Here is a 19057-nt window from a genome sequence, read left to right on the forward strand (position 1 = left end):
TTACTTTGATATATGTTATTAGAAATTATCAATATAAATAGTACAGTAAAAAGCTTATTGATTGTCTTCTTTTTAGTAAAGCTCTATTAAGCAGAGTTCAGATCATCACTATGGCAACCAACAAAGAGGCAAAAGGTCAGCAACCCTGAAAACAGAATAATATCTATATAAGTGCACTGCTCTAGTGATGGCTACTGCACTTAGGGATGTTTATTACAGATGGGTAATGTTTCTAGCGAACAAATTTACTGATAGGAGTTAGTAAGAAAAAAAGGTGACTCGGCTAGAAAAAGGCTAGCAACACTATTCATAAAGAGCTCCTTGAGCACTGAGCAATTTTTAAGGCAAATATTTGTAAAACTATCTTCTAAACCAAATGTTGATTATAATTTCTACAGGGCCAGGAAACCCTGCAGTTTATACACAATGAGTCATGGTAGAAAAAGACAGTAGTGCAGTTAAGAATTCACTTCAAGGAGTTTCCATTGTGGCTCAGCAGTAATGAACCTGATTAGTATCCATGAGGATGCAGGTTAAGGAGCTGGCATTGTCATGAACTGTGGTGTAGGTGCAGCTCAGATCCTGCGTTGTTGTGGCTGTGGGGTAGGCTAACAGCTGCAGCTTCGATTTGACCCTTAGCCTGGGAACTCCATATGCCATGGGTGGGGCCCTAAAAAAATACAGGTTAATAAGTTATTTCAGTGACGTATACTAATTTTTCAAGCAGCTTTTACATTCTTGATCATAGAAGAACTCTTATTTGATCATTTCCATTTTTAAGACTGTTCCATTAATGATGAGTCAGTCAAGTATAGAGAATATGTAATTAAACTTGTATGTATGGGAGTTCCCTTCGTGGCTTAGTGGTTAACAAATCTGACTAGGATTCATGAGGATGTGGTTCCCTGGCCTCACTCAGGGGGTTAAGGATCCAGCATTGCAGTGAGCTGTAGTGTAGGTCACAGACATGGCTCAGATCCCGCATTGCTATGGCTGTGGTATAGGCCAGCACCTGCAACTCTGATTTGACCCTAGCCGGGGAACCTCCATATGCCGCGGGTGCAGCCCTAAAACAAAACAACAAAAAAAAACTTACATGTATGAAATACACACATGGGAAATAGAACAGATTAAGGAGTTAAGCCACCAGTTTTGTCTAACAATTCCATACAATTCTTTAGTCACTGATTACAGGGGGCCACCTACTGGAGTTGTCCTAAACTCCTACTTCTTCACAGTGACCCTTATAAATGTCATCAGGAAAAATCCATTTAGAAGTTAATTCAGTTAGATCCTTCCAACATGTTCCACTATAGGGAGCAGCAAATGGTCTCTCTTCTTCACAGAGCAAGAATAATCATGTCAAACAAGTTGTTTCTGATCAACATGAACCTCAAGTACTGAAAAATGGCAGAATATTTTCTAATCTAGGGATTCAACGAGCCATGGCAGTGGCAGAAATAACAAGGGAATTATTTCTGCCTTTTAACTGAATCAAATGAGGTATTGAAGGGCCACTCCATCATTCCGTGCTCAATCTAGAAATGGCTATTTGCGTACATTTGTTCATTTGGCCTGATTTCATAAATGTGTAACAGACAGAGTGCACCACACGTCAAAAATGTTTCCTGGCTAGTTCTTGTGATGCTGGTTTTCTGGGAGGAACACTGAGAAGCTTCAAATCTTTTGTCCACTAGCATCAGAGATTAAGAATAATGATGTTTTGGAGTTCCTGCTGTGGCTTAGTCAGTTATGAACCCTACTAGTATCCATGAGGATGCGAGTTCAATCCCTGGCCTCGCTCAGTGGGTTCTAGATCCAGTGTTGCCATGAGCTCCACACTCTACACCACTGTAGGTCGAAGTCGTGGCTCTGATCTGGCATGGCTGTGGCTGTGGTGTAGGCCAGCAGCTGAAGCTCCGATTTGACCCCTAGTTTGGGAACTTCCATATGCCATGGGTGCATCCCTAAAAAAAAAAAAAAAGAAGAATGACATTTTTATATTTTAAGGAAATGGGAATGTTAAATTGAAGAGTATAATTTTCTTTGGCATAAGGGGTAGGAAGAACTTTGAGTCAAGCAGAGATGAGATTAACACAATGTAAAAGAATTCAAATTGGCTTCACAGTTTTTCTTCATGTCAGGGTGTGCACTCAGAGATTAATTTCTTAATCTGTCATCAAAACACATATTTTTGAATGATACATATCTGTAAAGAAATTAGATGTAATGTTCAAGGAATATTTTAGGGTTTTTTTCTTAAGCCAATTTTTTACATAAGGAAAATGAAAGTTCCTTGGAAACAGCATCCTATCTCATATCAGAGAGCACTGCTCAGAGAAAGCACTTAAAAAAACTGATGACAAAGGAAAAGTTACACTTCTCTGTCCTAATGTTCACATCAATATAAATTCTCCCACAACTAACTTATTCACACAAAGAAGCTTGTTCACTCAGAAAAGACTGACATGAGATAATGATATTTTGATCCAATTCAATGTCCTGTTCATGATAATCACCCGAAAAATATTTGAGTGAATGGGTAATAGTATTTATGTAAATGAGAAAAATAAGGCTTACATAGTAAAATCCTAAACTTAGAACTGGTTATAAATTTCACTTTCAATTTCCTATGACATCCCTATGAACAAAATTTCATAATTAAAATCAATGTACTTGTTCCTGGAGACAAGAAATGCTTCTTTTATTAAACATCTAAAGCACGAGTTTGACTTTTTGTATGCTTATATTTCATAGGTTTTTCAAAATGTAAAATTCATAGCATCTTTCAGTTAATGGGAGGAAAAAAAACCCTGTCTGGCACACCTGTCAGGTGTGCACTGAATCCTCAGAGAATGAGCTATAAATGGATTTGTTCCTGTGATGGCAGAACAATACCACAAGGGGTCCCATAAGTATTTCTCAGCATGTTGATGTCACCCTACACTGCCTAGAGCAATGTATTTATGTTTAAAATAGAAAGCCATAACGTTTAAGAGACAACAGTGGATTTCTTCTAAAGGAATTAAGAAAACAAGACTTTTCAACTCCCCAAAGAATAATACTCACTATCTGAGTCTGGAAATTTTTATAATTATAGTAAGCTTTAAAATTAATTTTTGATAAATCGCTTCTAATGTTTTGGAAGTTTGCCTTCCTTCAAATGTAATCCTTCAGTTTGGTTTAAAATCTAATTTAGACATGCATCTAATCAATATGGGCTGTTCACCTACCTTAGCTGATATAAATAAAAATTGTTCTTATTTTTCCTTACATAACTGAGAACAGGAAGGAGCAAATTATATTGAGGTTAATAAAGCACCCATATTTTAATGTTGTGCATGTATTTTCTTTGCTGAAATTAATTATTTGAATTAGTCAAAAATACAATGTATTAAAATAATGTATTGAACTCCAAGAGGAAAAATCAGGAATTATTGTTGCACTTACCCTTTCAAGCCCTGTATGTTTTGGTAGCAAAACGGGAAGAATGTGTTTGTTGAATAGTCTATTTCCATATGAAGGGTGGCAATTAGTGCACACATAAAACTACAGAGCAATTCCTATAAAAATTAACCCTATAAATAACAGGCTTTCTAGCCCAGATTTCCTGACCTTATCCTAGATGAATTTTCTTAGACAATTTTAGAGTGCTCTTGATGTTATTTGCCACCACTGCTATTTCTCTGAGCAGATCTCTGATGTCACCTAGAGTCACCAGAAATCATTTCTGTTCCAAATCAAAATGCAACCCAGCTATGAAAGAAACATGCAGCAATATACGATCCTTCACATAGGAAAAGACATTTCAAAAATATGAAAGAAAAAGACATAAAACTGTATTAAACAGGATAACTCAACTATATTAAAATAGAAAATATACTGAACTACTGATAGTGGGCACTCTAGGCCAATGGATTTAAATTCAATAGATATTGAATGGATGAATAAATGAGCAGGGAAAACCCATGTACAATAAGGAAGTCAGACTTCTGATTTTTTTTTTTAAGACAAGTTAGGTATCCGGATTTTCTTATTAAGACTTAATTTTGAACACTGTGGAGAAATTCAATTTCTCCCCCAGAAACCATGTAGATCAAACAAAAGCTGTCTGTGGGTCAGATACAACCCATAAGCAGATACAACCCATGATTTGTTTTGCTGTTTCAATGTTCATAGAGTTGGGTTTAATTACTAATCACAGAGGAAAATTATATAGAAGTATCCTTTTCTCTTTCGTGTAAAAGAAATTTGAAGATGAGGAGTCCGATGTTAGTAGAATAGCTCCATGAAATTTTAGATCAGGCCCCTTTCATTTCCCTTATTTCCATCTCTGTCGTGTGGTCATCATCCTCGCCGACCCAGGAGCTGCTAAACTCCATCCTTTACATCCAGGCAGCATGATGGAGAATGGCATAAAAAGATGCCAGTTCTGTTTCAAGTTAAGTCTTCTCAGACATTCTCCAAAACATTACCAGTCATCTCATTAGCCAGAATTTAGTCACATGGCCACAATTACAGGTAAGAGTAGCTGAAAATATTGTCTATTAGGTGGATAGCCATACACCCAGCTAAGTCTAGATTCTGCTACTAAATGAGGATTGGAGGAAACTAGATGTCTTTGAAAAAACTTATCCATAGTCTTCGTAAAGCTTTGATCCATTAGATTTTTTTTCATTAGAAAAAGAATATATGGAGCTCCTGTCGTGGTACAGTGGAAACGAATCTGACTAGGAACCATGAGGTTGCGGGTTCGATCCCTGGCTTCACTCAGTGGGTTAAGGATCTGGCGTTGCCCTGAGCTGTGGTGTATGTTGCAGACACAGCTCGGATCCCGAGTTGCTGTGGCTGTGGCATAGGCCAGTGGCTACAGCTCTGATTAGACCCCTAGCCTGGGAACCTCCATATGCTGCGAGTGCGGCCCTCGAAAGACAAAAAAAAAGAGACAAAAAAAAAAAAGAAAAAGAACATATGTGCAACAAATCAGACAATATAAAAATTTATAAGGGAAGAGTTAAATAATGTCCTTAGCCTGTTAGCTCTCCAATATCAACTCCAGATACTAAGAGTGTATATAATTTTCATAAATTTACCCATACTCAAAAGTTACTTTGAAACTTGATGGATTGTTTTTCTTTTGTTGTGAAATACAATAAATATATAGAAAAGTACATACAATGTATAGGTTTAATATAAAAGTAATTATAAATCTCCATGCATCACCAGCACCCCCCTTACCTCCTACCAGTTCCCCCACTTGGAGATGCCCTCCATGATCACCTCTCCCATCCCCCAGGGATGTTCGAATCTGTTAGGTCACTTTTTTACAAATTCTTATTCTCTAAAAAATGTTTTTAAATTTGCCTTTTGTTTATTTAAATTTAGAAGAGTAGCTAGTCTATAACCATTGTCTGCTAATTCCAATATAAGAAACTTTATTGTTCTCTTCTAATGGCTCATGTTTATGCTGTTTTGAACCTCTGTGAGCTTGGGATTCTTATTCTTCATTGCGTCCGCTCATGTCCTTGCAAAAGTGCTTGTTGTATCTCTCTGAAATTTAATATTAAAGTGGCTTTCTCTAGAGAGTTTGAATTTGCTTCTGTGAGGCAACTAGGGGCACTGTTAATCTAGGTCTACTTTAAAAAGTTTTTCTTCTGAAGATACATGCACCCATAAGTTCATTGCAGCACTATTCACAATAGCCAAGACATGGAAACAACCTAAATGTCTATCAACAGATGAATGGATTAAGAAGATGTGTCACATACATACAATGGAAGACTACTTAGCCATAAAAAAGAAAAAAATAATATAATTTGCAGCAGCATGGATGGAGCTAGATTTTCTCACACTAAGTGAAGTAAGTTAGAAAGAGAAAGACATGCATATATGACTGGGTCACTGTGCTGTGCAGTAGAAATTGATAGAACACTATAATCAACTATAATGGAAAAATTAAAATCATAAAAAATAATTAAAAATTAAAAATAAAATGTTTATCAAAGTCTAAAAATGAAAAAATGGTTTTTCTTCTGGAGAGTACTATTTAGGCAATGGGCACTTAGACCTAAAATCCATGTGATAGTCAGGCTCTGTATATAGCTTCTCATGAATAAGGTTTTCAGTTTGTTTTTAGGTTGTTGTTGTTTTTCTTCATTTCTTTTTTTCCCCCCGCTCTACTTAGTAAGAAACCCAAGCTTATTCCCTGGGGTTAGAAGGATTTGGGTTTATATCTGATTTAAATTTGCAATAAGCAAAGATACCTTTGACATCTCTGCTAAACATGGCAGTTTCTATTAGTTCCCTATGCTGTACAGTAGGACCTCATTGCTTATCCCCCAGCTATTAGTATTACTGAACATCTTTTGGATATTCTCCTCTGTAAAATTTGAATATTTACTTGATCACATTGAACATTCTCTTCCGAAAATTTTCCATGTGTGTTTTCATTTAGCATTCCCTCTCATTCTCTCTTTTTACTCTCTCTCTTGCCATGGGCATGAACATACATGCACATGGACACACACATGCAAACACATACACAGAGGCTCTTTTATCTTTTAAATAGTTACCTTTTTTTCAATCATGTATGCTACAAATATCTCTACCCCACATTTAATTTATCTTTGGTTTTATTTATGCTGTCTTTTATTATTCATTTTTATTTTAGTTTGCATGTAGTCAATTATAGCTGTCTTTTTCTTTTATAGCAGTTGGATTTCCTGTCTTATTTAAAAACAGCTTCCATACTGTAAAGTCATAAAAATCTTTTTTTCTAAATTTTCTTCTGACATTTAAATTGTTTTATGTTTCACAATTAGATATTTGATCAAGCTGTAATTTATTTTTGTATATGGTATGACACTGTGGTACAGCTCTGTTTTCTCCCAGATGGATAGATAATTATGCCAGCATCATTTCAAAAATAAACTATCCTGGAATTTCCACGTCTGCCAAGTTACTCTTTAGATGTCCACAGAAGCCCTTCTTAGTACAGCACACACAAAAATGCTGAATAAAATATAAATGAAAAACTATTTTTTCTATTATATGATTAAACTGATGGGAAAATAAATGAATTGCTCAGCAGCTAAAAATAAAATGCAAATCAAAGAGATATCTGAACACTACGGCTTCCATTTACCCTGGAGGCATCTGCCAGTTCTTAGTAGTTAAGCACTGAGTTTATCAAACTGTATCACATGATTGGGAGATAAAACATGGTTTCTGAAATGTTAAAAGTTCACATCAGAGATCTTTGTATAAATCAGTCAAATATGAATGGCATTACATTGAAAATAAAATAGAAAATGTTCTGCAGAGAGAAACAGGGTATATACTCATATATTTATCTATCTCAACCTGGACTCTATGCAGAGCAGAAAAAATTAAAAAATCTCTTTAAGAGTTCTTCACTAAAAGTGTGGATCCACATAGGCAGACTTAGAGGCAGAATTCATGCTATATTTTGGCCAAAAAAACCTAATCAAAACACTAAATGGGTTTCAGTTGGTAGCACCTCCAGATACCTGGCAGAAGCTAATATAAATCTTCTCTGGAGGAACGTATTTTAAATACAGGCTTCAAAAGTTTCCTTCGTATATGGTTCTCAAAACATGAGCTTATAATCAAAAATTATAAAACGCACAAGGAAAGTAGCCACCAAGAATATGAGTCAGCAGAGTTAAAAACAGCAGATTCAAATGCATAGAAGCTATAGATATAACAATGATCAGAGATTTAAATATTAGAAAATACAGAGAAAGAGTTTAAAGAAGCTTGGAGAACAGGTACAGAATTCTCAACTTACCCCAAATCAGAGAAGGAACTGTGAAAACTTATTAAGAGGATTCACAGACAAAATCCATTATAGGGAGACAGATTCAAATTATCTTCCAATGTGAATGGAACTTTTTCATCTATTTGTTTGTTTACCCTAAAACAATCCACCCTCCCCATCCACACCCCCCCAAAGCACACACTAATTTGGGTAAATAAATACTTTTTAATTGAAATGGAAACACTCTTGAAGAGTTAAGAATATCTCATTTACTTTTGAAGGTGAATTTTCCCCATCAAACTGGCTTCTCTCTTAATTTCAGAGAAAGCTGTGAGTGGACACTTTGCATGAGTTACTGTGCAGGAAATTTAATGAAGCCCTGGGTGTACTAGACCTAAGGTTCCTGGAGTCAGGGCAAGACATGTAGCATCAACAAAAGAGGGCAGGTATTTTTAGAGTTGAAGAGAGCTCTACTTATCTGGCCCAAAAATAAGCAGTAGTAAGAAATTAGACAGGTTACACTACATGAAATATATATGTTTAATCTTGTTTAACTGATTTGTATAGCCTATATTTAATTTTAATTTTCAACTATTCAGTACTATGCTTATTTAATGAAAAGAATAATACATTTTCTATTAATAGAGACATGAACTTGAAGCACTAGTCAAATACATGGCTATTTTTGCCTTTCAAGTTTTACATATGAAAAAACCCTGTAAATATTTGTAATAAAAGTTGAACTTGGAAGGTCACTCCAGTGCATCAAAGATAAATACATCAATAAGCTTCAGAGAAAGCAGCAATTTTTCTAATGTATTTCCATCAAACTATAAAATTACTTCCATCAAAACAATTAACTCATAAAAATTAAACCTACATGCAATGTCCAACAAGGAAGTACTTTAAGGGCAAGTGATTGAATTTAATGTGATCTAAATCAAATCTTGCTTAGAATTATCTGAATTAATTTGACTTCAATCCAATTTAGTGTTAAAAAGAACAGGTAAGAAGATTTTAAAAGGCCATCTAAAAGAAAAACATTGCAAATTAAAATAGTAACTGTATTCTTAATAGATTTTCGAACTAGTAAATTAAAACAATAAATGTCCTTGCTGCATTTAAAATTACCACATTTTAAATATCAACTAAAATAATGTTTCTTGTAAATATGTAAACAACTTTTTAGTGGGGTCTGACAAGAATTTTTATTTAATGAAAGAGCACAGAGTACTTCACATTTTAAGAAAAAATGTAAAATTCTTGTTCCATATGTGTGTGCATTTAGGTTGGGAAAAATTACATAAAATAAATATATATATATATTTTTTTTTTCCTGTATGTCATAATGGAAACCTGTATGAAAGCCACCAGTCTAAGGTTTTAAGAATTTAAAGCCAAACCATTGAAAGGATTTTTTGGTAGGGCAAGAGTTTGTGCCTGCAGATCTCCAATTGCTGAGTTACTAGGACACCAGCCAGGAAAGGAATGGGGAGAAAAAACTCACAAGCAATATTCAAGGTGGGATTTTGTCACAAAGAAATAAAACAAAAGCCCAATTATTACAAACAAGACCCAGGACAGAAAAAGACCAGCTGAAACATGATAAGAATAAGTTACTATACCTACATCAGGTCAGCTATCTAGAAATTACCCCACAGTCTGAGGTGATGGATGAAAGAGCCAGGAGGCAAGGATCCACTTGGCTTTCAACTGGAACTGAAAAGGGAAGTCCCAGATTTTCTCCAACCTGCTTTGGTCACCTCCTGGCCTTTTCTTCTACCATTTTACCCATGAATGTGACATAGAGAATTAAGTACTATAGAAATGTCATACTGTCTACTTTTTCAGTGTGTCCTTAGATATTTCATAAGTATGTGATCACATCTGAAATTGATAAATTCCTAGTAGGCAGAGCAGGAAATATCAATCACATTCACTGATGACACAAAATGACAGAATGCTTGGCAGTGGCTGTGTCACCACTCGTCCTGGAGGTTCCCAGCTCCTCTCCAACAACTGCTGTTCCAAACACAGCTAATAATAATAATAATAATAATTCAAACACAGCTAATAATTCAGTACTGCCTCACAGAGAGAACAACCCAACCCAAGATAACTGCATGTGCAGTCCTATTCAATTTAATGTTAACTTACCATACCATGTCATTAAAACAAACAAATTCTTAGTTTATTTAAAAAATTTGATATCAAATAAATGTCACAAAGCATATTAATTACTGGTTAAATAATAAATATCTTCCCTGCTATAAGTAGTATTTGAAAACCAATTAAGGTAATCCATCATATCAGTAGACTAAAGAAGAAAAGTCATGTTATAATCTCAGTAAATCCAAGAAAATACTTGAAAATGTTAATATCCATTCATGATTGAAAAAAAAAAAAACTTTCCTCAAACTAGGAATAAAAGCAAATTTCCTTAGTTGCTAACATGGATCTAAAAAAAAAAAAAAAAAAAAAACCTTCATACTTAATGGTAAAAAAGTGACTGCATATCTCCTAGAACTAGGAACAAGGCAAGATCTTTACTTTAAACACTCCTACTTGTCATCATATTGGTTGTCCTAGCCAGTGCCAGAAATAAAGGAAAAGAAGTTAAATGTATAGAGATCAGAATGGAAGATGTAAAACTGTGAGTAGTCATAGCTAAGATTCTTGTGTACATATGGTGTACCCACTGTAGCTCAGCAGATTAAGAACCTGATATAATATTTGTGAGGATGCAGGTTCCCTGGCCTCCCTCAGTAGATTAAGGATCCAGCATTGCTGCAAGCTGTGGTGGAGGTCACAGATGTGGCTTGGATCCGGTGTTGCTGTGGCTGTGGTGTAGGCCTGCAGGCATAGCTCTGATTCAAGCCCTAGTACGGGAATTTCCATATACTCCAGGTGTAGCTGTTTTTGTTTTTTTTTTTTTTAACTATCGTAACATAGAAAATGTCAAAGAGGAGTTCCCCAGTGGCCTAGCAGTTAAAGATCCCACATCATCACAACTATGACGCAGGTTTGATCCCTGGCCCGGGAACTTCTGAATGCCACAGGCACAGTGGAAAAAAAAATAAATAAAAAATTTTTAAGAAATAAAATTCCAAAGAATCTTTTAAAAAGCTACTAGTACTGATGTGTTATTTTTGGAAGCTTATAGGATGTAAGGTCAGTATACAAAATTAATTTTATTTTCATATACTAGCAATTAACACTTAGAAATTGAGATGTTAAAAATACCATTAACCGTAGCATCTAAAAACATGAATACTTAGAGAAAAATCCAAGGAAATATAAAAGACCTGTTTTCTGATGACCACCAGATACTAGGAGTAACTGAGGAAAAACTAACTAAATGGAAAAATATACTATGTTCATGGATGAAAAGAGTTAATACTGTTAACATGATTATTTTCTCCAAATACTCTAAGTTCAACCCAATCTAATAAAAATTTTAGCATCATTTTTTTGTGAAAATTATCTAAAATTTAAATAGAAATACAAAGGACTTAGAATAACCAAATCAATTTTGAAAAAGAACAAAGTTGGAGGGGGTCATACAATCTGATTTTAATACTATGAAACTACAATAATCAAGAAATTTGATAGTGGCGTAATAGGCATATAGAGGCAAGAAATATACTCACATATATATGGTCATTTTATTTTCTATCAAAAGGTCAAAGTAATTGAAAGGATAGATTTTTCAACAAATGATGCTGGGAACAACTTCATAGACATGGAAAAAATAAAAATTCCACCTAATATAGCATAATAGCAAAAATTAAGTTTAAACTGAACATAGTTCTAAATGCAAAAGATGAAATGGTAAAATTTCTAGAATAAAACATAAAAGAAAATATTTATGACCTTCAGATAGATAAAGACTTCTCAGAACATGAAATGTGTAAATATTAATATATATTTTTTCTTTTTAGGGCTGTACCCATGGCATATAGAAGTTCCCAGGCTAAGGGCCAAATTGGAGCTACAGCTGCCAGCCAACGCCATGGCCACAGCTATGCCAGAGTACTATCTGGTACCCCTACCGACTAGCAGAACATGGTTTTATGGATAATTCCGTATTGAGAAGACACATTAAAGAAGCCATTGCTGCTAACCAATATAAAGACTTTCCCTCTCTTCCCTAATCTTTTGATTACTGGTCATGGGAAGACCACCATAAAATATAAGGAGCCTTCACTTTATTTAGGATGTCTGGTCTACCAACAACTAGGGGAGAAATATAAGGAAAGAAAAATTCTGGTATCAGAATAGATACCAGATCATACCAAAAAAAGGGAAATCTATGGAATCTGAGACAAAATAAGTGTGGTCTAAAATCCAAAACTGCTGCTTGCAGCTACTTGCTTTGGGGGATGAAATATGCCAAGCACGATGTCTGAGGCAGTAACATGCAGCATAATGCTTTAGAATAGTGTTTCCCAAAGAGTGGGGCAAATATTAGAGATGGTACATTAAATGATTTTAAGAATTCTTGAGATGAACTGGAGTGGTAAACAAACACAGTATTAAATAACATTGAATCACACAAGAATTTCTTCTCTAATTCTCTTAGATTTTCTGATTATGTATCAAAAAGCCTCATTTCATGCTAGTATCATTTTCTTCTCTCTTTTAAAACAAAAAGAAAATATACAATATCTAACTATAATGCAGTAGGTATGCATGTTTGTTTGTTTACCTAGATATCTTCTATTTTATGGCAAGTAAACTGTTTTTTCATTTGTGCTAGTGATGCCAAGTTTTTGCATGAAATAAATGTTCTTCAGCAAAAAAAGGGGGCAGGTAGGAACAGTTAATATCTTAAAAAATAGGTTAAACATACTATAGTAGAATATTGAGATAGGGTTATATATGAACATCTGAGATTGGATAACAGCAACTTTAAACGTCAAGGAAGAATATGTATTTCTACATAGATATTACCATACCAATAAGCACTAAATTATTACTATGTTAATAAATATTAAATAAAACTTACTAGCAGGACCTTTTTATGTCATAAATTAGTTTTTAACTTGAATTACCTGCCTCTTAAGAGCCCCAAAATTTCAGATTCCAGATTACTGATAAAAGGCAAGATTAAGATTTTTGTATCTTGTAAATTAGGATAAAACTCCATGAAACTGGAGGACAGGCAGGAATATATTCTCACAATATACGAAAGCTCAAATTCCACTCTATCTGTCTTTCTGTTAATGAGTACTCTTGAGTGTCAGCAGCCAAAAATATCAAGGAAGTACCCCTGAAAAAAAATTCTATCTCTTTTATGGCAATCTACTATTTTCAGTTTTGCTCTTTTTTCTCTTCTTTTTTCTCCATATACATTTTACATTCTTTCCTTTAAAATAATTCATAAAAATGTATATGATACTTTGGTTCATTAATCACTTCAAAAATATAATGCATGTGGACAAATTTCTTCAAAATTGCTAGGCTGTTCTCAGTGTTTTGACAGTCTTGTGCAATTACAAAAATCAACCTCAACTAGGCTCTAGAGAACTTCACCAGTTTTAAAAAAAGAGGGAGATAGAGATAGCTGTAAAACAGATTTTCTTATTTAAAGAAACATATAACAGTTTGGTTTCTATCATGGTTATAATTTCCCAAGAGAAAAATTAAATTTGGAACGAACAAAGACAAACCCTTTACCTGTTGGAAGGTGCAGTGTTATGTTGTTGCAAAAATCTGTGAAGCAGCATTCTGTTTTGGTAACATTGTTGGAACTATGACAGAAGACTTGTGCATTTAATTCTGGGAGAGAGACACAGGACTTGATCACCTGTTCCTTTCCATTGGTGAGCATAACTGAAGCCCAGCATGCTCCTTCTGTTTGGCAGGTAAAGTTTGAAGAGTCACACAAAAGACAAACACACTTCAAACCTGGAAAAGGTGAGACAAAAAGCTTTAAGATACAAGAGACATTATGCAAATTTATTTCATAACACTTGAAGAGAGAGATTCAATCTTAATGAAAATTGAGGGTTTAAGTAGCACTGGATGCTAATACTGTTATTCCCTCTCAGTCATGTGTTTTATCAGAAGGGTTGCCCAATCATCATTTACTATTGCTCATATTTTCACAAGCAATTTATTCAGTTGCTACTATATTTGAAAACAATTTTCTCATCCATGGTCTAAATCTCTCCCTTTTAAGCTCAACCAGCTCATTCTTAAATCATTAGTTCCTAGGAAATGCTAGGATACAGTACTAACACAACAACCTAGGGGCACTGTCCAGCATCACTTATTGAACATTAAAGTGTTGTTTGCTATAGGAGCTAAGCAAACAATCCAGTGTATTCTGTTCATTTACAATTTTTCATTTAAAGTGAATGTGCCAAACACAGACCTAACCATAGATATTTACAGCTTTAAAGAATAGTGGGTTTTTTTTTTCTTTTTAGCAAAAAAAGTTACCTGTGAGATATGGAAATTCCCAGGTGAGGGGTTAAATCAGAGCTGCAGCTACCAGCCATAGCCACAGCCATAGCCACACCAGATCCAAGCCGCATCTGTGACCACACCACAGCTCATGGCAATGCCAGATCCTTAACCCACTGAGTGAGGCCAGGGATTGAGCACACAACCTCATGGATACTAGTCAGATTCATTTCCACTGAGCCACAATGAGAATTCCAGAATAGTGTAATTTTTTACATTTATATTCTGTGATATTTTAACATTATTGTTATTGTCATAGTACCTTCAAGGCATTGATGAGCCAATATACTTCCACCTCTTCACTAAAGAATACATCTTAGAATAAGAGTCATTTGAACATAGATCATGGCCTTCAGGCAATTTTCTTTAATGAACATATCTATTCAAGAGCAAAACATGTCAGTCATAATTTAATTCATCTATATCAATAAAACCTTCAAAAATTGGACTTTGCTAAGTTAATCTGTTTCCTTCACAAGTTTCCCCAACATTCCTCACTTATTAAACACACACACACACATATATGTACACATAAACCACACTGACTCACCTGTTCCAACTGATGGAGTACTTTTGATATAAAATATCTGTCATCATGAATACTCCACTAGTTGTAATTTATTCAAATTTTATTTAAATTATTTTAAAATAGAACAATGCTGAACAAGCCTTTTGTATTATTTTAATGAAGGTTTTATTAAATTGCAACAGCTCTTTGCAATTTCTGAAGGTCCAAAGTTTTTCCATACAACTTTTTTACTCAAGTTAAAGTCTTTAAATACTAGTTACTCAAACTGGAGCTGATTTTATACCAGTAAAATATTTGATGCCTAAATGACTACTTCTATATTCAACTTCAAATACCAGTGTAAGCAATATGCATAATATTCCTATATAACTGCATGTGTAAGAAAGAACAAACCACTTATTGACCAACAGAAATTATCTCTTCTTTTGGTAATTTTTCTTGACCAGTAAAATACCATCCACCAAAATATTTTTATTACTATATGCTAAGGGAATTACAATCATGAAATAAAATACCATTTTGTTATCAACATTGGACCAAGCACATAGCTTACTCTTCTAGTTATTCCAGTGGTTATCAATATAGATAAATATAATCTATCACTGATACTTATGTGCTATAGTAGAACGTTATAATTAGGATTGGGATTCAGTAAAGCTAGATAAATAAAACCCAGGTGACTTCAAAATGTTTTAAGTCACTCCTCTTGCATAAAAGAGAACTCATATAATAAATATCCATCTACCCAGGTAGGTCTTCTGATAGTCGAATCTCTCTAGCATTTTCTGATTCCAATCTGACAAAAGCCCTAAAATCCTGGTAACAATCTTGGATGTGACTTGGCTCCTCTGTGTCCCCATTTCCTTATATTAAAGATAAGGCATACCTCCTCATAGTGTCATTGTGGAGAATAAAATAGTCAATCTATGTAAGGTCCTTAAAATAATGCCTGGTATATAGGAAGTACTACATAAATATCAGTAACTATGTCTTCTTTTACTGGAGGAGTTAAAGCCAGTTGTTCTATAAAACAATCAAAATACATTTGTAATCCATAAATGTCTGAATGAACTAAGGTGCACAGACCATCTAAAAAGCATAAGAAAGAAATGCATCTGTTTCTGCCCTGTCAAATGAGTTAAATGCTCTCATTCTTTTAATGGTCCAGGCTACAACCCAAAGGGTCACATAGCAGGTTGTCTGATGATGGTGCAAATAAAGAATTCAAAAAAAGATGAAGGTTCCAGTTCTAGTTCTGTCACTCACTTGCTGATTGACTCTGGAGAAGATATTTAACCTTACAGGGCTTCAGCGCCTTCCTCTGAAAATGGGAAATGGACCAGGGGAGGGGCAGTGAGTCTGGAAATCTTGAAGTCTCACAGAATGCCAATGTTTTACAACTCTATGAATTTATGACATATGGAAATTTACTATTACAAAATATGGAAAGTTCACAATTAAAAAATGTACCCCACAGTGGTTATTCTTCAGTCTCACATTTTAAGTGGCTGAAGGTGGCAAGAATAACTCTCCGGACACATATCTGAAACCACTTTTTACTATACACCTCGTCAGAGTCTCCTTGAAATTTCTATTTTCAAGGGAAACCTAGCCTGAAAATCAAGGCCAGTAACTAAGGGATATAGATCTACTGAATGGAGACAACCATAAAGTACTCAACAACCAAACATATGTTAGTTACATGTGGGTTTATCATTGCGTGTAGTTCCCAGAGCAACCACAGGAGTTAGTTGTCACCCTCTCCACTCTACAGATAACAAAATGAGGCGCGAAAAGATCAAGCAACTGAATTAATGCGGCAGTCCTTCGACTACTCAGTGTTGTTTCTATCCTCCCAAAGCTGATATTTTTAAAAAGATAATACAAAAACCATTCTCCCACCTTACCAGTTTCTAGCAATGGTGAATAAAACATAATTTACTATAAAATTTACATTTTATATACAAGGAAATAATATTTTATTTTTGCAATAAAATATAATTCTAATACAGCAAAAATAAATTAGTAATTATTTAATAACTGACAATTGGGATTTTGATAGTTATTGTTCTAATTACCTCTTTTTTTTTTTTTTGTCTTTTTCTTTGGGCCGCTCCCGCGGCATATGGAGGTTCCCAGGCTAGGGGTCGAATCGGAGCTGTAGCCGCTGGCCTACACCAGAGCCACAGCAACGCGGGATCCGAGCCGCGTCTGCAACCTACACCACAGCTCACGGCAACGCCGGATCGTTAACCCACTGAGCAAGGGCAGGGACTGAACCCGCAACCTCATGGTTCCTAGTCGGATTCGTTAACCACTGCGCCACGACGGGAACTCCTCCTAATTACCTTTTTAAACAAATTCTACCTACCTACTTTCTGGGAGACAGGTGGTCAAATAAAAGTCAATATCCTGTGCCTTATAACTAGTATGATTAACCTTACCTTTCAGTTTGTTTAAGTTTTGTATTAAGTGTAAGCTTCTAAGTACCTAATCTGATACTTTCTCTTGGAAGCATTACTAGCTCCTTATAAAAATAATTATATAATAGCTCTTATCAAGGAATAATGTGGATACTCACTGAATGTTTAACAGTCTATAAAAATTTTCTTCAGTGTAAAGTAAAAGGTACCAGTCAGAAGAATACAGGCCAAGGTGATACAGGTAAGAACACAGTAAATGACACCTTACTTTAAAACTTGCACGATGAAGGAGTTCCCGTCGTGGCGCAGTGGTTAACGAATCCGACTAGGAACCATGAAGTTGCGGGTTCGGTCCCTGCCCTTGCTCAGTGGGTTAACGATCTGGCGTTGCCGTGAGCTGTGGTGTAGGTTGCAGACGCGGCTCGGATCCCGTGTTGCTGTGGCTCTGGTGTAGGCCGGTGGCTACAGCTCCGATTCGACCCCTAGCCTGGGAACCTCCATATGCCGCGGAAGCGACCCAAAGAAATAGCAAAAGACAAAAAAACAAAAAACAAAAAAACTTGCACGATGGAAAACACTGACAAAATTGAGAATGTATTGGTGATAATGGCTTCAAATGGTTGTTAAATGTTTTCACTTATTCTAGGTCAATTGACTGAACTATAGCACTTACAGAAAACAAAAATCAAACTAAAAGGAAGTTAAGATGTACATCTAATAGATGACCTACACATATTCAGTCTCACACTTAGTGGATGGATGGGAAATGAAAAATACAAAACATAGAAGGCTAGTGATGCTAATTAAAACACAGCTTGCCATTAGTGACGAAACATGCATTCACATTTAGTTTTTTTAAAAAAATTGATGTTAATTGAGTCAATTATACTAGAATATTCCATGACAGGAAAACTCTGGTTGTTGGCAGACAATAAGTCAGACTTACATTTCTTAAAATATTTTATAAGTTCCCATTATACTGTACTTGAGTCATATGGAAAGGGATAGCAAATGAAATTGAAGAAGGAGGTAATTACCCATAATAAGAAGATCTATTAAATTTTCCCCACAAGGAAGATTGCACTTTTCCTGTGTCTTCTTCCACCCTTTTAATTATCCTCCTCTTCCCCCTTTTTGCCAATTAGTCTATAAAAGCCAAGACATCTGTTACCCACAAGACATCTGTTACCCTCATGAAACCAAAGGATGTGCACATTCCTAATCAACCAGAAAATAAATGTGCATCCATATTTACATGTGATGGCAAGTACACCCTGGTGTCTAGAAATGTAAAAACCATCAGACTACAAAAAACAACCAAATGCATCACTTGTGTTTGTGTGCTATCCCTACTAAAATTGGGTTGGGAAAATACAAGTTGTTATGAATTAAATACTGTTTTCAAGAAACTGGTTTCCTACATTTTGGAACTGTATGTTGAAACATCTACTGGCCAGTGCCTTACATAAATTTCTGATATATACTCTTTCCTCTCTTCCAGGCATTAGTTGATTCAATTTCCGTGATTCTGGAGCAGGATGTTAAACACAAAATTTTTTTTAATTCAGAAAACTGTCTCAAATTTGTCCTGCTTCCTTTCATCATTTGCAAGCTTCTGAGTTAACAAAAGAACATTTCAAACTCATTTATGTGCTACATATGAAAAGTACAGTGACAGGAAAGGGGCCAGGACAATGGGCACTACTGTCTGTGAGGTAAAGCTAGACAGGGTCAAAGGAATCCAGGCAAAGATCTGTCTTCCCTTCCTATTCTTTTTTTTTTTTTTTTTTTTTGTCCTTTTTTTTTAGGGCTGCACCCATGGTATATGGAGGTTCCCAGGCTAGGGGTGGAATC

The 19057-nt window shown here is 35.1% G+C and overlaps 1 protein-coding gene across 2 annotated transcripts in view; it reads right to left on the reverse strand.

Moving 5' to 3' along the window:
• Positions 1 to 19057, reverse strand: part of ACVR1C (activin A receptor type 1C) — a 76671-nt gene that overhangs the window by 29853 nt on the left and 27761 nt on the right. Inside the window, exons 2-3 of one of the 2 annotated variants that reach the window (XM_013984145.3) lie at positions 14514 to 14630; positions 13460 to 13690 (exon numbers count right to left, since the gene is read on the reverse strand). In XM_013984145.3, coding sequence (XP_013839599.1) covers positions 13460 to 13613 — 154 coding nt within the window. In that variant the 5' untranslated portion in view covers positions 13614 to 13690; positions 14514 to 14630. The remainder of the gene's footprint in view (positions 1 to 13459; positions 13691 to 14513; positions 14631 to 19057) is intronic. The other variant, XM_003133418.6, reaches the window with a different exon arrangement.

Source organism: Sus scrofa, chromosome 15, assembly GCF_054392235.1.
Source record: "Sus scrofa isolate SSC_HxYL_T2T_F1_AM1 chromosome 15, Sscrofa_HxYL_maternal_Yorkshire_Landrace_v2.0, whole genome shotgun sequence".
Taxonomy (NCBI): Eukaryota; Metazoa; Chordata; class Mammalia; order Artiodactyla; family Suidae; genus Sus; species Sus scrofa.